The sequence below is a fragment of the Aaosphaeria arxii genome (genome assembly GCF_010015735.1).
Source record: "Aaosphaeria arxii CBS 175.79 unplaced genomic scaffold BU24scaffold_1, whole genome shotgun sequence".
Lineage (NCBI taxonomy): Eukaryota > Fungi > Ascomycota > Dothideomycetes > Pleosporales > Aaosphaeria > Aaosphaeria arxii.
The window spans coordinates 5663200-5683700 of record NW_022983474.1 but is presented as its reverse complement, the minus strand read 5'-3'; the positions used below and the strand labels follow the sequence as shown (position 1 = coordinate 5683700).

The 20501-nt window shown below is 47.6% G+C and overlaps 10 protein-coding genes across 10 annotated transcripts; 5 read left to right on the top strand and 5 right to left on the bottom strand.

The window, feature by feature from the left end:
- Window positions 1-36: 36 nt before the first annotated feature.
- Window positions 37-810, bottom strand: BU24DRAFT_339333 (glycoside hydrolase family 28 protein; the record flags this gene model as incomplete). The annotated part of the gene is made up of 2 exons (XM_033523174.1): window positions 37-492; window positions 550-810. The coding sequence occupies 2 exons, from the start codon at window positions 808-810 to the stop codon at window positions 37-39; spliced, it is 717 nt and encodes a 238-aa protein (XP_033390773.1).
- Window positions 811-1686: 876 nt separating this feature from the next.
- On the top strand, window positions 1687-4011 carry BU24DRAFT_471652 (glycoside hydrolase family 78 protein; the record flags this gene model as incomplete). The annotated part of the gene is made up of 4 exons (XM_033532705.1): window positions 1687-2724; window positions 2785-2845; window positions 2910-3120; window positions 3258-4011. Exons 1-4 carry the CDS (start codon window positions 1834-1836, stop codon window positions 4009-4011), a joined length of 1917 nt encoding a protein of 638 aa, XP_033390772.1. The 5' UTR covers window positions 1687-1833.
- A 587-nt stretch (window positions 4012-4598) lies between these two features.
- BU24DRAFT_488641 (uncharacterized protein) lies at window positions 4599-5161 on the bottom strand (the record flags this gene model as incomplete). Its single annotated transcript, XM_033533566.1, has 1 exon — window positions 4599-5161. One exon carries the CDS (start codon window positions 5159-5161, stop codon window positions 4688-4690), a length of 474 nt encoding a protein of 157 aa, XP_033390771.1. The 3' UTR covers window positions 4599-4687.
- Window positions 5162-6125: 964 nt separating this feature from the next.
- Window positions 6126-7555, top strand: BU24DRAFT_447203 (uncharacterized protein; the record flags this gene model as incomplete). The annotated part of the gene is made up of 3 exons (XM_033530808.1): window positions 6126-6341; window positions 6395-6504; window positions 6559-7555. The coding sequence occupies exons 1-3, from the start codon at window positions 6258-6260 to the stop codon at window positions 7553-7555; spliced, it is 1191 nt and encodes a 396-aa protein (XP_033390770.1). The 5' UTR covers window positions 6126-6257.
- Window positions 7556-8277: 722 nt separating this feature from the next.
- Window positions 8278-9433, top strand: BU24DRAFT_471649 (uncharacterized protein; the record flags this gene model as incomplete). Its single annotated transcript, XM_033532704.1, has 2 exons — window positions 8278-8318; window positions 8370-9433. The coding sequence occupies 2 exons, from the start codon at window positions 8278-8280 to the stop codon at window positions 9334-9336; spliced, it is 1008 nt and encodes a 335-aa protein (XP_033390769.1). The 3' UTR covers window positions 9337-9433.
- A 1016-nt stretch (window positions 9434-10449) lies between these two features.
- BU24DRAFT_471647 (uncharacterized protein) lies at window positions 10450-11199 on the top strand (the record flags this gene model as incomplete). The annotated part of the gene is made up of 1 exon (XM_033532703.1): window positions 10450-11199. The coding sequence occupies one exon, from the start codon at window positions 10450-10452 to the stop codon at window positions 11167-11169; it is 720 nt and encodes a 239-aa protein (XP_033390768.1). The 3' UTR covers window positions 11170-11199.
- Window positions 11200-11399: 200 nt separating this feature from the next.
- Window positions 11400-12223, bottom strand: BU24DRAFT_363755 (phosphatidylethanolamine-binding protein). Its single transcript, XM_033524220.1, has 2 exons — window positions 11949-12223; window positions 11400-11870 (listed from the first exon to the last, which is right to left on the bottom strand). The coding sequence occupies exons 1-2, from the start codon at window positions 12144-12146 to the stop codon at window positions 11499-11501; spliced, it is 570 nt and encodes a 189-aa protein (XP_033390767.1). The 5' UTR covers window positions 12147-12223; the 3' UTR covers window positions 11400-11498.
- A 1435-nt stretch (window positions 12224-13658) lies between these two features.
- Window positions 13659-15319, top strand: BU24DRAFT_439112 (S-adenosyl-L-methionine-dependent methyltransferase). The gene is made up of 5 exons (XM_033530283.1): window positions 13659-14192; window positions 14312-14493; window positions 14555-14664; window positions 14742-15158; window positions 15217-15319. Exons 1-5 carry the CDS (start codon window positions 13699-13701, stop codon window positions 15286-15288), a joined length of 1275 nt encoding a protein of 424 aa, XP_033390766.1. The 5' UTR covers window positions 13659-13698; the 3' UTR covers window positions 15289-15319.
- A 297-nt stretch (window positions 15320-15616) lies between these two features.
- On the bottom strand, window positions 15617-17424 carry BU24DRAFT_447200 (benzoate 4-monooxygenase cytochrome P450; the record flags this gene model as incomplete). Its single annotated transcript, XM_033530807.1, has 4 exons — window positions 15617-16552; window positions 16639-17096; window positions 17165-17315; window positions 17380-17424. The coding sequence occupies 4 exons, from the start codon at window positions 17422-17424 to the stop codon at window positions 15617-15619; spliced, it is 1590 nt and encodes a 529-aa protein (XP_033390765.1).
- Window positions 17425-17923: 499 nt separating this feature from the next.
- On the bottom strand, window positions 17924-19802 carry BU24DRAFT_447199 (uncharacterized protein). Its single transcript, XM_033530806.1, has 5 exons — window positions 19140-19802; window positions 18998-19080; window positions 18564-18940; window positions 18448-18506; window positions 17924-18390 (listed from the first exon to the last, which is right to left on the bottom strand). Exons 1-5 carry the CDS (start codon window positions 19339-19341, stop codon window positions 18104-18106), a joined length of 1008 nt encoding a protein of 335 aa, XP_033390764.1. The 5' UTR covers window positions 19342-19802; the 3' UTR covers window positions 17924-18103.
- Between the last annotated feature and the right edge of the window lie 699 nt (window positions 19803-20501).

The window sequence follows — 20501 nt, the reverse complement described above, 5'->3', positions numbered from 1 at the left end:
TACCCTAATTCCACTAAGTTGGAGGATGCAGCCTGACTATTTGTAGAATCCTTTTCGGCACGGAGGGTTTTTCGTTACGCAGGGACGGACGTTACAGCTATCGACAAAATTCCCGGTATTATTTACTAATATATGTGACAATTCGACATGATGGGAGTAGATGATTGACATAGTCCTGATGAAATTAGTACCCATATTAGCTCGCACATCGAACTTGACCACGCACCACATCTGACTGCGCAGGAACGTCAAGCCACGCACGATGGAATTTGTCAGTCCGTTGAATGTGACTGCATGGGGCCGGCCGGGGTAGTTGGACGAATTCTCTTGCTGGCTGATCCAACGATACCAGAAATCGCCATTGCCATTGAATATACCTTGACCATGCCCGTCAAGAGTGACTTTGTTTCCGCCTAACACTAGAGCTGTAGATTGGTTTTGGTAACCAACGGGTAACGAGTTATTCAACCAATATTGGATGTCAGTACTCCACTATCGCAGTAAATTAGCCTTTGCCAATGTAGACCTTCGCTACAAAATGGTACATACCAACAGTGTACCATAGACATCTATTTCAACATCTTCCAGCCATGTAATATTCAGGGCAGAGTTAACATAATACGTCTTGTCTTCAAAGACCACCCTTCCCCCCTTCCCACACTTCTTGAATGCTTTTAGTATAGCGGGCGCATCGTCTGTTTGGTTTGTACCACTAGCTGGCACCACACAAGTTCGCCTTCCGCCTGAAGAGGGTGCAGCTTGCGCGGAAGATATAAAAGCACAAGCGATGATGATCTGGAAGAAACGCATTTTCCTCGAAATGACGATGGCAATTTAAGCATGCGCGAGATGTTCTAGATTATCTCTCGGTGGACGGTCGTTCACAAGGCGATTGTCAATTCCTCTTATCTGGAGAAAAACATGCAGTAAATCTGGATCGATCGGGGTCTTCTACGCAGGAAATGCACCACCGTTGTACGGTCAAGATATCTTCGGACAACTTCTTCGCGAACAGGCGCATTTCAGTCCACGAATGAGATTTGTTTCATGCTTTAGAGGGTTCCAATTCCATTTCCAAATCGATGATATTTGTTGTGCATCAATTGATCCACCCATCCGCCCGAACGAGTTTGCCATCTTTCCGTGGGGATACCAGGACCAATGAAGAAGATAAAATGTTATTCAGGTACGGGCGCGGGGTAAATCTAACGGGTACCTGATCCCGATTGGTATTTCGGGGCAACATCCAGCGAAGACAGGGCATCATAGACCTTTGTAGTTCTACGGCCAACGCTTGGAACTTCTCGTATTTGGGCTTCCGTTGGCTATAACGAGTATTGTATCCTTACCTTATGGAAATCTACAATGCAGCGCAAACAACGCACTCATCAAGTCGGAAGGATTACCTATGTGAGGAAATTTCGCACTCTCAGATCTTTTGTGAATGCGATTGCGATGTACGACCCTTTCGCCCTAACCTGACTGTAGATATCCTGCGGGGAAATCTTTTCGCTAAACGAAAACCCGGGGTAGCTTGAACCGACATGGCAACATTAACGGTATGACCCCGGCTTCGCACGCTGCATAGAGAGAATCGCGTATGGTATTCTCTATCCTTGCGTCTTTTTCTGGATGTCGCCATGTCACTTCTTGAATTGCTGCTCACGACCGCACAGTACTAGAACACTTCGATCCCCGTAAGGATTACGATTTCAGCTGGGTCAAACGCATGCAGACGTACAGACCTTTGTTCCATGCGATTACTCATACTTAGAGACTAACTTGATCTCCTATTCTTTGGGCTTTTATCGACATCATCGGCGCGTTTGGAAGATGTTTGGAAGCGCCATAACCTGGAGTGCGCTCCTATCCACGTCCTTCGCCGCCTCTTGCTGGAGGGACACCATCTGCTCAACCCAGACGGAAGCTTCTTTCCCAGGACGATGGGAGGCAAACATATATTCTCCACAGTCTAGGACATTATCTCCCCAATCTATATTGATTTCTTCCGACAAAGGCACTGATTCGCCTTACAGCACTGATGAGAAGACATTGTTGAATCGGTCAAGGTCCGAAGCAGTTTTCGATTTTGGAATCGAAGCCGGTGGGGTAATAGCTTTCGACTACGAATCGAAGGGAGGCAACTCCAGGAAATTTGGCCTTGCCTTCACAGAGGCCAGAGATTTCATAGGCCGCGTTGGCGATAGCTCACGAGCTGACAGTAAGAAGGAGCCTGGTGATGGTGCATTACTTGTGGATGCAACGAAGGGCAGCGGTCACTATGTCCTACCAACCGCGCAGCTGAGAGGCGGCTTCCGCTATTTGACCGTGTACCTGGATTCTGCTCTTCAAGATAGCAGCTTCGTGATTTCTAATGTTACTGTCGAAATCAGCTTTCAGCCGACGTGGTCAAATCTCAGGGCATATGGGGGCTATTTCCACTCTAACGATGAGCTCCTGAACAAGATATGGTACGCTGGCGCATATACGGTGCAAACTAATTCCGTGTCTGGCAGCCACGGTCGCAACTCTGTCAAATCGGGTGAGGCCGGGTGGAGAAATGATGCGTTCATAACGAAGGGTTCAACCGTGCTCCTGGATGGTGCAAAGAGAGATCGATGGGTCTGGGCAGGAGACTTAGGGGTCGCGGTTCCCAGCGCTTTCGTAAGCTTGGGAGAGCTTAACAGCACAAAATATGCACTTCTCTCTGTGTATGATAACCAGGTAAGCAGCCAGTGAAAGGATGGAATATTGAAAAAGAAAGTATACTGAAATTGCAAATAGCGATCATCCGATGGCGCATTGCCTAAGGCTGGGCCACCTTACGTGAAGTATGACAGTGATGGCAAGTCAACCGGGTAGTAGATCTGTCGCGATTTAACAGCAAGAATGCTAAATACAATATGTAGCTTACCATCTCTGGGCTATGGTCGGTGCCTACAATTACTTTCTTTACTCGGGAGATGTCGATCTTGTTGAATCGATATGGCCAAAACACCAAGCAGCACTTGGCTACGCCTTGTCCCTAATCGATAATTCGACTGGCGTTGTCAAGGTTCAGCAGTATCGTGACTGGGGAAGACTTACGTATGGCGATCTACGTTCCTCGGCCAGCATGTTGTAAGTACACTCATATGGCTCCTATACATTGTCAATCGCTTATGCGTAGAATTATGTGATAGGTTATTTCATATTCTCAATACTTCAGCCGATATGGCGTCCTGGCTTCCCTCAACCTCGAACACTAATCTGGCGAGAACCTATCGTGAGAGGGCAGCTACGCTCAAAAATGCCATCATGGAGCAGTTCTGGGATGAGAATAAGGGTGCTTTCACCGAGAATCCTAAGAATAGTAGCCTTTACCCGCAAGATGCGAATTCATTCGCCCTGTCTTTTGGAGTAGTGTCTTCCGGATCGAACGAAGCGGCCCGTATCTCGGATTATCTCGCTTCTAGGTGGACGCCAGTAGGACCGTCATGCCCAGAGCTTCCAGAAAATGTATCGCCGTTCATCTCGAGTGTCGAACTCAGTGCGCATGTGCGGGCGGGACGACCTGACCGTACCATAGATTTGGCACGAACGCTCTGGGGGTGGTACTTGAACAACGAGAACGGAACGCAATCAACTGTCTCCGAAGGTCACCTTGTGGATGGCAGCTGGTTTTATAGATTTAACATGGGCTACGCGAACCCATCGTACATGTCCCACGCGCATTCATGGAGTAGTGGGCCTACGTCCGTGTTGACGGAACATATTGTTGGACTACGGGTGACAGAACCTGCTGGTGAATCCTGGGAAATCAAACCTGTTGTCGTTGAAAGTATTGATGCCGCAGAGGCGGGATTTACTACCAAGCTAGGAAAGTTTTCCGCGAAAATTGAGATCGGGGGAGGCAACATTACTATCGAATGGGATACGCCTAGTGAAACTAAGGGCAACGTGGTTATTCCTGACCAGGAGCCCCTAAAGGTAAATGGAGGGAAGGGCAAGGTCACTAGGAGGATCAACTAGCTTCAAATTATGACGCTACAAATGTGAACACTATGAAATAATTAACCTTCGATATACTACAGTCCACGAACTGGTGACCAACGATCTGCTCTGTCTGTGAAGACGCTCGAACATTAGTGGCATACTCTATGATCCTATGAAGTGATACACTCTCATCAGACATATTAACACGCCCTTTACCGTCATGATTAGTGGCCTAGAGTTCTTGAGCTGAGATGTGGGAGTGCCTTGATCAGGTTGGAGGGCTCCATATATTCTGGAAGCGCACTCGAGTACCATCAACCAGATCCGAGCATTCGGTTCGTTGTCCGGTTCTCTCCGTGGAAGATTGCTCGTGAAATTCTTCGATCCTTTGTACGTGAGCTTGGATGCCCAAGAGTCGCGAAATGGTCTTAGTACGCTGTTCGTAATTCGGCATGTCTTGAGTTGGGTCGGAAAGAAGCGTGCGGACCCTATCTGTAGGCTTGGGTGTGGGTTGCCTATCATTCCAATCCCAGACGAGGAACACAGGTCTGCGCTCGCTACTTACTGTTTCGAGAATTCTGCTCCAGTTTTTGCTACATTCATGCCTTTCCTCCTCATTTTCACTCGAAAGAAATTCTGGATTTGGAAAACTGGCAGCGATCAATTAAAGATGGCCATCACAAAGTCGTACGACGATCGGTACTTCCGTATCCTAGAGAACACATAAAAGATCACCAGCGCAGATATCCTTAGCTCCACGTGAGAGCCTGAAGTTCTTGATACCCTGAGAGAAGTATTTTGAAAGGCGGCCGCGGTATCTGACGGGCGTAGTATCCCAAATTTCTACTCCGATTGATTGTATCTCTTTGTTGCCTCGTGCTTCGGTAACATGACCAAGTAACCCTCCTTCAGTTTGAATCATAGCAATGCGTTGATCGTCCCAGGTGTGTAGTTTTGTATCTTCATCAATACTGACGAATGTTTCAATAAGTTGGCGGAAAACCTGTTTCCAGGAGAGTTCGTAATCCGGCCGCAACAGCTGGGCCGGATTATCGTGGACGGCCAAGTTCAAGAGTGCATAGACTTTGTCGCGCGGATCGGAGGCCTCATGAGTATGGAACATGTCTATAAGCTTTAGGAGGGAATGAAAGTTCAAAGACGGCTGGTCTCCGTTCATAGAGATCATGGCTGTGAAGTCCATCAGACTTGCGACTGAGAATGTTTGAGAGACAATCTCATGGTCGACCCAATCCCGACTAAGATATTCTATCGAAGTAAGTGCTTTGCAAAAAGCATGACCGCTTATTTCGCCATCTCCGCATCTTATAACCAGGCTTTCTGTGGCAGCTACTTCTTGAAGTATCTGTGTTTCTCTTTCTCGGCAGGAATATATGACCCGGTCTCATACTAGCACGTACCCAAACTCGTCGGAACCATGGACGCTTAAACAGCTTCACGATTGCGCTCCGACATATCGAGAATTTTATCCGCATTTTCGTCCCTAAGCTTATTCGACTGTGCATTTGCGATGGTTCGTAACATGTTCATAGCTAAGGTTAAGCTAAGCGTTATTTTGCTCACAAATGAAGGATACAGCGCTAATTAAAGGCGGAAATTGAGTAAGGTCCGTTAGGCAGCGATATAAGCCATGGAATAAGGCTCGTGTAAACGAGCTTTACCAACGTCATATAGCATATATCATGAACTATTCGACAACCTGGATTGCTTTGCCAAGGCTGAACAATAACTCTTTTGACTCGCCAACATGACGGATTGGCCCAAGTATCGACAGAAACAGTTTAGAGTACGATAAAGTGGAACGCATGCACGTATTAGTCCGCACTCAGAAAAGTTCGTCTACATCATGGTCCAATCAGCGTCAGTGGCTGAAACATGAGAGAAAGCCGCGGCTGATTCGAAGCAGCACAGATAACGATGCTCCGTGTTTGCAAATGTGAACCAAACATCGACGCCTCAATTTAAACAACCGCGATACCTTCAGCCACTCTGTACGCGTTTACTTGACCCGCATAAGGAGGCAGTGCAGCGGGCCGGTGCGTGGAGAAACTTGGCGGCATTACCACCACCCAATGCATAGTCACTTATGGGCGACTGAGATGACATAACATAACCTAGCCTGAACCCTCGCAGTTTTTTCCCCATAGTCAACGGTCTATATCGTTTATCAATTCAATCCACAATCAATGAATTCATATCTGCTTCGTACAGTGCAAGTTACGACTTTGTAATCCCATCTGGTGCAGGATAGTGGCTGGAGTGCTATGGATGGGCTGAAAAGCGGATCGCGACGGACCCATTTCAAGTCACGAAATGGATGTAGTCAATGTAAACGTTCGAGAATAAAAGTGAGTCATCCCCCTAAACATTGATACGCCATCGATAACTAAGAACCAAAAAGTGTGATGAACAAGCTCCCAAATGCTATCACTGTCGCCGCCGTGCAGTGAGGTGCGACTTCGAAGATGACAGGACTAAATTGAAAACGATTGGTCAGGGATATACTCAGAGGTTCGCAATCTCACATGATTCCCTGATAATTTTATCACTAAATAGAGATGATAGCGTAGCACCTACCCCACTAAGAGTCGTCTCCCATCGCAAGGAACTACAGGTCGAGCCTGCCCCCTTGATATTTATCAATGTGCTCCCGACAATGATCATGGACCGTGGACAAAGAGATCTTTTTTCTCACTTCATATGTCAGACACGTCAGACTTTACTTTCAAAAGGTGCAGAAAACATCTTCTGGAATGTCGATATTCCTCAGCAGGCTTTGAAACACGATTATCTCTTGAATGCTATATTAGCATTTTCGGCGTTACACAGAAGCTATCTACGGCATCCTCATGACCCTCAACATGCCTACGACCTTGACCGAAGCCTCGCTCTACATCAGGAATCGGTCAAATTATTCAACTCCTCAGTGACCAACATCACATCGTCGAATCTAGGGGCAGCGTATGGCATGGTAACACTCTCTGTAATCTATTCATGCGGGCTAGCTCAGGTAGCACAGAACTTGAGATGCAAGGATCATGTTGAGCAAGCCCTAGCTATCATGATGTCCGTATATAAGGCACGGCCCCTGATGGAGGCGCATGACCAAGAGCTGAAGCGCACGAATCCTGAACACTCACGAAAAATTAAACGTAAGATCAGAAAGCCTGAACCAGCGAGTACTCCACCTACAATAAAAGCCATCAAGCTCCAGTACCTACTTGACCAATCCAACGAGAGCAGTATCAACAAGGCGATACTCTCTACCACAATAACAGGAATGAGAAAGGTCGAGGAAATGGGTGGTGCGTCCGGGGACTTCATCGATTGGATCGACGTTGTTCCTCATCGATATTTAGACTTACTGCAGCAAGGATGCTCCATGGCTTTACTAATTCTGATGGCTTTTGAAATCGACAAGATGTTTGCCGACGAGGAGCCGGCAAGATGGTTCACTTCCCTCTGGAGAGTGAAACTTGTTGAATTTATTTGCGATCATCTTGGTCCATTATGGCAAGCATACTTGACCTACGAACCGGTACCGAATCTTCTCGACTTCTGAATTGTTAATTATCAAAAGTGAACCTGCGCGATACCAAAGATTCTGCGTCAAAGACACTATTTAAGTGCTAGAAGCGCAGTGGTGACGGGCAATGGCATGCATCGGGCTCCAACATTTATGAATTACTGCGTACAATCATTGCGCGAAGAAGGGTAATTTCCTCTCTGATTAGCGATTTTCTTCGGAGTGTAAGATAAGATATTTTGTAATTTTAATGGTCGCTAATCAAGTTAACATTCTTGCACTGTATTCCTGTTCGAGGTTGTCAACTTCATGTATAACCACCTCTGCTAGCGTGTACAGATAACGCCGATTTACTCGACTGCTATACTAGAGAGCTGTACCATGGTATTTCCAGAGGTAGCCTCATCGCATTGGTCTATTGACCAGGGACAATTGCAAGAGCTTGTAGAATCATGCGACAGATCGTACTCATTTACTATGACATGTGATATTCCAGGTGAAGGGAGTAAGGGTTCGTAAGGTCATCTATCACTCATTATGGGCGGTTCATTACACATCGTAAAGGTGAAAATCACTGCACTACACCGTCATCAAACTTCACTAGCAGATTTGTCTGCGTCAGTTCTCACCTACAACACACCACCGATTTTACTAATAAACAACCTTTTCTGACTGCACTACGAGTCTGCAACATATCAGTCCGACCTCCACCCCCGGCATACGAATCAGATTCGCGATCACCACTTGCATCATAAGTCATGGCATCACAGGCTCAGGCTGTAACGAGCAAGAGCCAGAAGTAAGCTGAGCGCTGTTCCGAAATGGAAAAAAAATAGCTAACCATCGTTAGGCCAGTTACGAAAAGGCGCCTTAGAGTCGGCGATCCAGCAACCAGCACTGTGAAGATCGGCCACAACTACGATACCAAAATGCCGAATCCTCCCAAGCCTTCCCTGCTGGCTTCGTCCAATATCTCCACCGTTGGGGCCGCGTTATTTGCGATCGAGAAAACGACGGGTATGCAACCGTTACCCCCACCTCGCGTCATCCAGACGACGATTCCTGACGGAGGTGCTACATCGATGTCCACAGCCTCTGCGGCATCTCTGATACGGGCTAACAATCAACAACTGTACCGATCGACAACGATTCAGGGCAAGGCCCGCAAAGCTTCGGAAAAGCACTCTCGCAACCCTCACTTGGTCGATGTTGAATCGCTCTCGTTACAACAACGCGTAGAATTGACGGCGGGGAATACTATACAAGTTTTCATCGGTGACACTTGGGCCTGCAATATTCCTTGGCTACTGTTTCGGGCCATGTCAACGAAGGCCCGGGAAATCGAGGACTCCCTGCATCTTGTTCTTCGACTTCCGGCAGGGCTTAGCAAGAATGCACTGCTCTACATTTTCGAGTGGCTACGTGACATCTGTACGCGCAAGTACTTCAAGATTGTCCGTCGCGACGTACTCGAACAGGATGTGGCAATCTGTCGCATCTCCCGCATGATGGGCATGATGAGGTATTCCCAACACGTCTTCAACTTCTACTGGGCACACTTCAACAACGTCTTACCAAATGACGATGAGATCTGGACACTGGAACAGATGTCGGCCACTGCCGATAGGCTTGGATTGGAAGACGACGATGCACTTGCATTTTTCGGTTGCGCTGCCCGAGGTATTGCTAGGCATATGAAGAGTGAGCAGTTTAGCCCTGTCCAAGCCGAGCAACGTCTGCGTTCTCATCCGATGATGCAGCAGGCGGTAGTCCGAAAGCTTCGCCCAAGCCGTCGCTCAAGCCGTCGCCATACTTAGGATGTCGATAACTATGAAGCTTGCGACGAGGTAGAATGATGATCTCTCCATTTTTTTGGCGAAACTTTCACCATGGAGCGCGCTTGATGAAGGAATCAGTTCCAGTACACTTGCGATAAGCAAACCTACAGCATGGAGGTGCAACCGTGCAGATGGAGAACCACACTTGCATACCCTCATGGCACACACTCCTCTTACTGACTATGAATTCGAATCTTTGACTGCAAAATAATCGCCCCGAATGTGACGTTACAAATTATACGCTCACGTAACTTTGGTATTATGATCAACTAACAAAATCTGAATCACTACGTTCTACTAATCGTCCGCGTGTTGAGTGCTTATTGCGGTCCAGACTGAGAAATATGTCGCAATCTAATAAAAGTACTTTCACCCTTCTTAGATCTTAGTCCGGCAATAGGAACAAAACAAAAAGAACGGATGCAGCTGGTAAGCGCGTTTCTCACTGTAAAGAGTCAGCTATGATTTTCCACTTCATCCTTGAACGATCTACTTCTGGAGATCGTACAATCTTCAACTACACAATGAGTGTATAGATGAATGATAATCATTAAATCAACGGATCAGGAAGTTCCGGGGGGTATACCCTCCCAGACAATGCTAACAGCCGCAGAGTCAATGTATCATGAAGTCCCATCATACCGCCTTCAACGACTCCGGCTCGATTCACATTGTATTGATCAAGAAACGTCATTGCGAGGAATGTGTCCTTTCCTTATTCATTCAAGTAGTAGCAAGGTGTTCACTACCAGGGTGTTGAACGTCGCGTTGCCAAGTGATTCTCACCTTGAAATCATAGCTTTTCATTGTTCATACGCACGAACCTCATTGTCTCACTTCACTTCCACTATTTAGCGGCTCGCGACCACCAACAATCTCCATTCAATTCGCCGACATTGTACAATCGTACACAACACAATAGCTGTGAAAGTTGCCTCATCTCCTCTATAAAGGTCAACGACAGTACGCACACCCAATACCAACAAGCTCGACGACATAACTTCCTCCTCACTCTACATCTCTAGTACAACTCGAAACTCACTCTGCATCTCTAGTACAACTCGAAACCTACTCTGCATCCACCTTGCAAACATGGCGAAGCATAACAAGAATACGTCCAAGGCTCCATCAGCACCGTTGCCCACCAAGACTCATGATCCTAAGCAGGTCGTGTTCCAGAAGCTGGATGATCTCCGACTGATGTGTCCATCCGAGCGCCGTGGCCTAGCGAATGGCCCTCGTGTTGGAATCTATATCGGAGACGAGAAGATCATGGAGTTGCCGAGGCGAGCCGCCATGGCTGCGTCTGCGGTTCTAAACACCCACCTTCGGAAGGGGATGCATGTTACCAACTTCAGATTCAAGAACACCATCCCAGACGCAAACGCGGTTCGATTCGTGCTTGGTGACTGGCTCAGGGAGAGCTGCACGGTTGCAGAGGAGGTAGACCAAATTCCGTCAGCAGATACATTCTCCCAGAACCTGAAGAGGCTCCAAGCTGCTCGTTTGCTGGGAATGGACCGGTATGCGACTCATATTCTCATCTATCACGTCGACTACCTGAAGACACGCCTCCCGACCTATGAAGAGATCTTGGATGTCATCAAGTTCCGCACCTCGAATCGAGACCCGCTGTACACTGCCATGATCAACCATCTGGGTTGGTTGCTGCGACGTAAATATATTCCCGATCCTGAAGAGTTCGAAAGCTTCTTACAGTTGCATGACGAGCTCCGCCAGTCGATCTCGAAAAACTGTGCGTACTTTGAGAAGAGGCGCCAGGAAAACGTGAAGTCGCACAAGAAAAATTAATTTCATTATTTCCCATCAAAAGAACACCACCGAAAGTCAAGTGTTCTGTGGGGGTCGGTAGAGACTAGGCATAAGATAATATCAATACACATACACACTCTTTGTACAGATGATTACAAATGAAATGTATCAAGTGGCTTTGTACACAACAAGCGAATGTGAGAATTGCCACTACCATTGTTCCAAAAATCAATTTTCTTCCTTTGAAGCCGTGAACTTGGTGCGCTGATGGGTGTTAGATAGGTATTCATTTTATGATATTATCCAAAGCTAATTCATGTCTGGGTAGTTCTACTAAATGCATCATTCTTTCCTACGTCTCGATGCTCCTACTCCTTCCAGCCATCCCCAGCACCCAACATCCAGTTCACACCCACAAGCTCAAGACCATGTTTCTCAACCCATTCCTTGACCTGGAAACTCCTCCTCTGCACGAACTCCTCACCCCCAACATCCTCTTTCTCTAATTTCAACCCCTCAGGCTCACGATAAACCAAGTAAAGATAGCGATGCGGCTTCGACTCGTCCTTTGGTCCTGGCGCCAAGTACTGGGTGAGAGTCTTCCCCGTCGTTGACGATTTCTTCGGCTCAATGTTGCTCACGACCCAATGACGCCAATAAGCAAACTTCGGGTCATCAGGTGTAGGTGCATCAGGGTCCGTCAAGATGAGTGTATACCGCGTGGTTCCACTCGCTCCAGTCTGATTGACCACAATCAACGTCTCTTCTCGAGGTGCCAAGGGAATTGGATCGAGAGGCATGCTCGTGTGATTACCTACCTCGGGAGTGAATGTAACTTCGGGAGCTTGAGAGACCTCGCTGACGCGGAAAAGATTCCCTGCCACTACGGGCTTCTCGTTAAAGGAGACAGATACTTCGACGGCGGGCTTGAAAGTCGCTGGGATCACGGGCGAGGGAAGTAGTCCGGCTCTGGACAACGATGTGAGCAATGCCTCGGGCTGGAGTTGGGAAGCCATGGTGACTAATTGTGTATGGTAGTTTAGTTCTGGGAAATGAAGATGGCAGGAAAGTTGAGGTTGATGTTGAGGTTATATTTCGTTGGAAGATGACCCGACCTGGTGTTGATGTGGGTCTATCTTGCTTTCTACGGTCGTGAGTGGTGGAATAACGAAATCGCCAAGTCCGACTCCTCACATGTACTTGTGTGAATGACATATTTAGAGGTTTACATTGTCTACAAATTCAAATTTGAATCAAGACTGAAGATTTTTAGTTGACAATAGACGTACTTGTCCTGAGACAGACTTTCTACTATTTTAATGAATCAAATTCGACTTGATATGATTGGCCATCTTCAGGTCATAAGTACGACCGAGGAGTATTGACATCGACTGCCGCATTCGGTTGTCAATATCGAGACTCAATGAATTTCTCGTATACTTGAAATCAGTTTTCAGAAACAATCATCGCAGGTCTGGCAGTATATGGTTCAACGGTAAAAGTATTGTGTTCAAAAGAAGCCCTGTTTCGGGAACCCCCCTTCGAGTTTAGTGCAGTCATTCATTTATCCGAATTTCGCTCCTTCCTAATGGTCGCATTGTTCAGAGCGCGCAAGCACGTCAAACTGGTCGCCTGCATGTTTGATGGATTTTCTACACTTGAAATGGGTAGGTAGGTAGTCTAGAGGATGTTGTATTCATTCGTATAGCCACGACATGTGCACAATGCATCGCCCTAACTGATCACAACCTAAGCCTGGCTCTCTACACAGCCTAGTCAAAAGTAATTGTTCAACTTTACGGGGCAACATAGCGGCCGTATCGTGTAGTTGCTGCCGCGCGGTTACAAATCCTTCGCCTACGCCTACATGTCGGAAAGGCTAAATCAATGTCCTATGCCATTGAATATTGCTATGACGTTGTGTTCGCCGCTAACAGCGTAAACAATGAGGGCACTCTCCTTTCTGATGTTATTCAAAATAACGAGTGCACCATAAATAGAGTTTTTAGTAAATTACTTTTTTGACAATGCATTAGTTGACTGGTGTACTACAATACTCCGTATCTCTTTCGCGTTGACGTTTGAGACAATCAATGCTTACATGCAGCTCTGCTCTGTGTTACCCAACTCCCTTTGCAAACTTTTGTAACTAATAAGACATCCGTTCACTTCCCTTGTACAACTTCCTTTTCTCGTACGACATGTATTCCTCTCGAGTTCAGTCGCATTCTGTTTTCGCCTTTCCGTTGCTGTCTAGCATTCGCAAGCGCGATGAGCTAGACGGCCGATTTGCTGCCGGCACGGATATAGGCACCATTTTTAAACATAAGTTTTCTCTCTATCTGGACGAGATTTTGCTGTGCAGGGTTTGGCGAGGTATATAACCACAGCCTCGTTGTAGTGGCCTCGTAATTTTCAAAATGGTCAGCAGAGTTGATAGAGAGTTTTCGGTTCATCACAGCCACACTCGGTGTTTAAATTCATTTACTCCTGCATAATAATGAACCGTCATCTCACCCAGCCTTGTAGTAAAAACCCCACGGTCAAACAATTTCACGAAACCAAAAAATGGCAACCAGAAATAATTCAACTCTCCTAGAGCTAGCAAAGTCGATCCAAGAGCTCACATCCCAGCTCGTAGACGAACTCTCAACAAGCGGATCCCCCGAGCCGACCTTTGACGTTAACTCTACGCCTATCCCGGAGACCGCTCCCTTCAAGGCCCTGCAATACGCATTGAATGACTCAGCGCAAGATCTCTTGCGCCTAGTCAATGGCCCAAAAGCCGAAGCTCGAACCCAGATATGCAATCTGTATGATCTAGCAGCGTGGCAAGTAGCGTGCGAATTCAACTTCTTTGACGCTGTTCCTGAAGAAGGAACAGCAAGCGTTGAAGAGATTAGCAAGAAGGTCGGTGTGGATGAGGATCGATTGGGACGGTTTCTGAGGATTTTGGCAACGGAGAGGGTGTTTGAGGAGGTGGATCCCAATGTATTCAGGCATACGGCGAAGAGTGTGCTGCACCGACGCGATCGTAATATTCGGGATGCTGTACATTATCAGTACGTAAACCCTCCTCTTCCTTTCGCGTCTTGCCTTTCGCATTTGCTTTTAAGTTAATTTCTGCATTTGTGTATGTCTTTTGTTGGCAAACAGACACTTATGGCACTGTTCAATCCAGGCTTGATGAGTTCTTCAAGGCTACGTCCGAAACGGCGTCAAGCATCAAAGAGACACCGCAAACCACCAATCGCTCCGTCAACCCGTTTGTCTCGCGCCATGGAATGGAGCTCTTCCAGTTCTATCAGAACGACCGTGCACGTGCCGATCGCTTTGCGAGTGCCATGGCAGGCATTGGCAAAAGTGCGTATTCTTTTCTCTTTTCGTGCCATTAATTAGCAAACGTAGGCTAATTTTGATCTAGTGGAGAGACAGTTCGAGGATTTGAGGGATTGTTATGCATGGGGAGACGTTTCGGGGAAGGTAGTGGATGTTGGGGGTGGAAATGGACATATGAGTGTTGCACTTGCACGGGTGGGTGACTTTTACACTGAAATTTCTTCCCCATATCTGATTTTCTGCTTTCCTCATATACTAATGAGAACCCCTAGACCTTCCCAACCCTCCATATCACGGTCCAGGACTCCCTCTCCATGCTCTCGCAGGCAATGAGGCAGAACCTTTCAGATCTAGCAGGCCGCGTGACTTTCCTCGAGCATGACTTCTTCGACGTGCAGCCCATAACTGACGCAAAAGCTTATCTACTGCGGTACATCACGCACAATTGGAGCGATCAAGATTGCATTCGCATCTTCCGCGCCATGGTCCCCGCGCTAGAGAAAGCCGCACCGGGAACCCCTTTCTTGATCAACGATATCGTGCTCCCCGAAGCAGGTGGTGAGTTATCTAAATATCAAGAGCGACGCATGCGCCAGATCGATATCATGATGATGGTCGTTTTGGGTGGGAAGCAGCGCTCGGGAAAGGACTTTGAGAGGTTGTTGAAGGAGGCGGATGAGAGATTCCATGTGAGACATAATTTTACCTTCCTTTACGTTCCCATAGTAATTGCTAATTTGGACGTAGATCAAGAAGATCCACAGCGCGGGTGATATGGGGCTTGTGGAGGCGGTTTTGGACATGGAGCGTGCTAATTAGACTTGCAACTATAGAATATAACTAGGTAGCCATGACAGCCGCCAGAGCCTCTTTAACTGCCACAAGTAAAGAATACTCTACAACTATTCATTTACGACATTTATTGCCTGTATAGACACAAGTAACTACCCCGACGCACTTTCATTATGACATCTATGGTTCTGCGTTCGTTACTTCGGCTCGACTCAATATGCATTCCTTGAGTTGACTCGCTTCGTCCAAAACCTGCGCGCCTGCTAATTTAATCACGTAAATTGACCAACAGCAGTAGTAATGCCATGAGAAATTTATCATTACGAAGTATTTCATTTCTCTTTTCTCCATGTCTCTAAATATTTCCCCGTTTCCTGAATCGCACCATTGGGCCCTTACCAATAGCCATATATGCATCATCCAATTGATACTGCCCCTTCCACCTTCCCCACTCCTTCCCAACCCTCTCATCCCCAATACCGCTCGCCTCCATGCCCTCGAAATCCATTCTCAGGAGAGTTCTCCCCAAAATCATATTCAATTCCATGAGCGCAAGATGCTGCCCCAAACATCCACCCGGACCCTTCAAGAAAGGATGAAACCCCTCCTTCAGCCTCGCTACCTCCTCAGCCGTGACGCCCGTTTCAACAGACACAATCCATCGCTCAGGCCGGAATACCTCCGCGTCACCGTACACACCGTCATTATGGCCATTAGCCCAACCCGCAGTCCCTACAATCGTCCCTTCAGGATAGAATTCTCCATCGATCGTCATCCCTCCCTTCAGAATGACGCGCGGAAGCTCGCTAGGCCCGGGCGGAGCGAGACGCAGTGTCTCCCAGATGCACGCACGCACATAGGCGCAGCTATTCAGTCGCGCACCAGGTAGCACCTCTTCGGGCTCCGTGAACGTTTCTCTGACCTCCTGTGCGACTTTGTCGTAGACGGCGCGGTTCTGCGAAAGGTAGTGGAATAGCGCAGAGATGGTGCATACGGTTGTGTCTCTCCCCGCAATGTTCAGCAAGTGTGTTTCTGAAAGCAGTTCTTCTTCTGTGAACGCTGGCTTTCCTGACTCTGGGTCAATGGAGGTGCACAGGAAGTGGAAGATATCCTCTCGTGGCGTGGAGGAGGAGGTGCTGGCGCTCTTGGAGGCTTCTAAGCCCTGCGCAACGCTTGATGCGACGAAGTCATAGTAGTGCTGTACCTCGCGTGGAGCAAATCTCTCGAGCAAAGCGTTGAGCCCACGTGGTTTGAGCCACACGATTACGTCCAGAAAGGGGGATTTAGTTACCTGTTCTGGTCAGTCAAGATACTTCGTCCATTGACGACAAGATCAATGCAAGTGATGGATGGCTTATTCGAGGGACGACGACTCACAGGGTAGATGAATTGCATGAACTTGATAACATGGCTGGGAATCTCTCGGAATGGATTATTGGTCGTTTTCTCTTTCGTCTCAAAACTCCTGCCTAGTAGCAAATCGCCGAAGATGTCAAAGAGGAGGGCGTCGGCCCAAGCTTTCATGTCTTTTCCGTCGGACCACGCCCCATCATCGCAGTTGTCAGTGGTCAGTTCGTTCCAACGGTCGATGTGCTTCGCTATGATACCTGCTGCGGCTTCTGCGGTCCATTCGTTGACCGCTAGCTTGAGCAGTTTGCGCTTCTTGAGGTGCAACGCTGGGTCAGTGGTGCTCAGCGTGTTGAAATCGTGCTTATTCTTCGGCCACGAGTCGTAGAAGTTGGATTTTTTCAGATTGGCGCCGTGCCCGTAGATGTCGTTGGATGCGCGAGCAGAACGAAACAGAACCGTATCAGGCGTCAACCGTACTCTGCTCCCTGGACGAGCTTCGTGAGTTCCAATTCTTTAAGGCTCATCTCCTCGCGTGGAATCATGGACTACGTACCATATATCTCAAAACATCGCGTTATCCAGAGATGTCTGTCTCCTTTGTACGCATGATAAAACGACAACCACGACGAGACGCGGGCGAGGAACGGCCCTGGGATTTCAGCCAGAGGATGGAAAAACACATTGTAGACAGCCCTTAACACAACCTACAGAGCAAATTAAGCAACATCAGCGGCGCACATTCGCATTGATTCAATCTACATCACTTACATAGAGCGGGACAGCGACGCCCAACAGCATCAATGTCAGTGCCATGACGATATGTGTATGTCTGTTCTTGGAAGTGAACAAAAGTCCCCGCAATTATACTCCTGCAAATGGCCTGGACGTGAAACCTCCCTACCGAACATTTCCAATTCTAAACGGATAGTCTACTTTGTTACAATCAAATCAGGATAGTCAAGACCTCAAACAGCAATTGACGTTGGGGGCTGAGTGCTACTAGGTATGTTCTAGTAACATCTATGCCGATCAGATGCAGGGCCATTAGTGGACCCGATAAGAGACTACGAGGGGCAATCTTACCTCTATTCTGCCTCGTAGATTACGCGGTATGATGCATTGGCACCCTGTCACCCTGTTCGACATAGAGGCGGGTATTTGTCCGAACACCAATGCACCGGGACATGGCTTGTTTTGGAAAGACACTCTCACTCGGTTCTCTGTGTCCATTCTTCAGGTGGGGCAGGCACGTCAGCAATGTCTACCGATCATCTCAATTTATTATGCAGAAGTGCTGAGTGGTGCACAGGGTGTCAGAATTTAGCAAACAAGACCTGACTAGGTAGGTGGTATCGGGAATTGGAAAGACCTTCTCAAGATCCACATCACACAGATATCCAGGGTTTAAGACAAAGTACACGAAGATGGCAAACAAAGGCTTCCTAACACCTTTTGAAGCTACAAATGAGAACAGTAATATTGGGAACCGAAATCAGTAACGATGATTTTCCCACGTCTGCCATTCCTGAAGCATCGTCTCCCCGCTGGACGTCTTCTTCACCACGTCATGTGATGTCAAAACTTGTTCCGACATGCTCCCCTTATCGTTGCTGCTATGCTCGGTTCGCCAGCGATGGCGGAATGTGCTACTATAATCGACGATACTCTTTGAAACCCTGACAATTTGGTTCCAAATAGGCTTGTACATGGGAAGGCAGGCACAGACGAAAGCTGCGGTTAGATGGATACCGGACCATATTGCGATTACTTGGAAATTGGCTGTTTTGCGTTAGTTCGTAGATCAAGATTTCATTGAATTGATGTCGAGAAACGTACGGGTCTTAACACCGGGTTTCCAGACGAGACCGACTCGTATGGCCGCTGAAACAATAACACTATCGCGTGGAGGGTCAGTCTCATGAGCGAGAGGGAAAATGAGGGTAGGCACTCACAATGCACCCAACAGAAAAATGGTGAGAATTGACAACCGCGTGCGAAGTCCTAATGTGAGTTTCATGATGGGCCGGACGGGCAATGCCAGGATTGCGGTGGTAATGATGATCTCAGCAATGGAGCTGGACAGGACCACTGTATTGTAACTGCCGCACTTATCCAGGTCACGCATTTTCCAGAAATTGGAAGGCGGGATGCACAGGAGAATGCTCCCAAGTGCACTGCCTAGAGCCCAAAGCGTGATGAGGCCCATTAGGATGCGCGAAAAGAGGAGGAAATTGGTTTCGTGCCGGAAGATGCGCAGGTAAAAGCAGACAATGCTCACGCAGATACACGCGACGGCCGGATACCACATCATGGCGTTGATGTCCGTTATCTGCCTCCATCAATACCGAACCTTCATTGCAAAATGCGCGAGCCTGATGTAGCTTACAAGAAGATAATGCTCCACTCTGTCGCGCTCACCAGCTTTCAGTAGCACGGCAGCTGGCGTCCCTCCACGACTCTTGAACAGCGCTATGATATGTAAGTCAATCATCTTCGAGCTCGCATACCATAGCAGTATCTAAACTTACCCCATAGTTGAAGGCCTTCTGCGATATAATTAAGCACAAAGGCCACCAGAATCCAAAAGTCGTCCCATCCAAAGCGCCTCTCAGTTCTGGCAATCTTGCACAGAAAACGCAGACCTACCGCGACGAATACAACGGCAGCGCGGGCGATGATGGTGCGGAAAAGATAGAATGAATTGGCACTGAAACCTTCAAAGGAAGTCATGATGCCATCTATCGCAGACTCGTCGTCTGAATGATGCAAGGGAATGGAAGTATGAGAAATGGCAAGCACTGCATTTTTGTCCGGGCGATGGCAAACATAGCTTGGCCACCACAGGAGCTGACAGTCATCCTATGCAGCTCAATGTGAAGCGACTGGGGAACTTAAACTCCGATGCAGGAGCAAGCCTCATCACCTATCTTGATGATCACCGAAGAATGTACCGCAAAGCTGGAACAAGGTTCAGATGACTAGGGCATTCCCGTGCCATGCTCTATCAGGAACAATGACCCTCCGTCCGATCGGCAAGGGTGGATCCAGACATCTAGACAAAATGGTTCCAGCTTCCCCTTGGCATCAAAAAATCTTTGTCCATGTTTGCAGCAATGATGACCTGCTAATGTGGTAAATCATACTCCGTAGGTGGCAAAATCCAATAGGTCTTTACTGTATAGACACGATTGACGTTGGGGGCTGAACAGTCCTGGGGAGTTTTGGCCCCATGTTTGCCGATCATATGCAGGGCTACTACTCCTAATAGAGCCTAGCATGCTGACGTTTAATCAAGCTTATGTGGTAGATAAATTGGCTTCCTGGAACACTTTGGGTCACCTCACTGGCGATCTACTTACTCGTACGGGTAAACCGGTTTGGGATTACCAGAGAACTTTGGTTGATCCAAAGGGTAGCATATCACAGCCGCCACCTGTGGTGGCACCAATGTACTCAGCCCTGATAGGATAGGGTTGTCGGTGATTATATCGAGTGCAATTCAGCATCGAGGAGACTGTGAGTGGTTGGAACCATGGGAGTCGTCGGTCGATTTCCAGTTTTGAGGTAATTGTCTCCAGGCAATGCATGTACACAGTAAGCCTTAACCCTCGCCAGTTCAACTTGAAAAGCCTCTATCAAATGGAGATGTATCCACACACAACAGGGAGGTTGGACCCCAATGCACAAAACACAGGTCTGCATAACCTCGTAGATGATTTCATTATAGTCCTAATACATTAGGCTGATCTCACTACCTTCAGTCATAATGTCACCCTACTAAAATCGAATCAGCCTCGCTAGCTATTAACCCAGGCAGCAGGTTTACAACTTAAACCAAATACGCAAGAGTTTCTCCAGACTTCCGATCTGTCAGACGGGGCGTTTGCCGT

Bases quoted from the DNA above. Each gene is read 5' to 3' on its own strand.
- BU24DRAFT_363755 (XM_033524220.1), bottom strand. From the start codon at position 12,146: ATGGCTTCCCAACTCCAGCCCGAGGCATTGCTCACATCGTTGTCCAGA. The intron at 11,871-11,948 runs GTAGGTAATCAC...GTGGTCAATCAG, and splicing joins AAGTTACATTCACTCCCGAG to ACTGGAGCGAGTGGAACCAC.
- BU24DRAFT_439112 (XM_033530283.1), top strand. From the start codon at position 13,699: ATGGCAACCAGAAATAATTCAACTCTCCTAGAGCTAGCAAAGTCGATC. The intron at 14,193-14,311 runs GTACGTAAACCC...TGTTCAATCCAG, and splicing joins CGGGATGCTGTACATTATCA to GCTTGATGAGTTCTTCAAGG. The intron at 14,494-14,554 runs GTGCGTATTCTT...ATTTTGATCTAG, and splicing joins CATGGCAGGCATTGGCAAAA to TGGAGAGACAGTTCGAGGAT.
- BU24DRAFT_447199 (XM_033530806.1), bottom strand. From the start codon at position 19,341: ATGACTTCCTTTGAAGGTTTCAGTGCCAATTCATTCTATCTTTTCCGC. The intron at 18,507-18,563 runs GTGAGTGCCTAC...TCCACGCGATAG, and splicing joins ATTTTTCTGTTGGGTGCATT to TGTTATTGTTTCAGCGGCCA. The intron at 18,391-18,447 runs GTACGTTTCTCG...AACGCAAAACAG, and splicing joins GAAACCCGGTGTTAAGACCC to CCAATTTCCAAGTAATCGCA.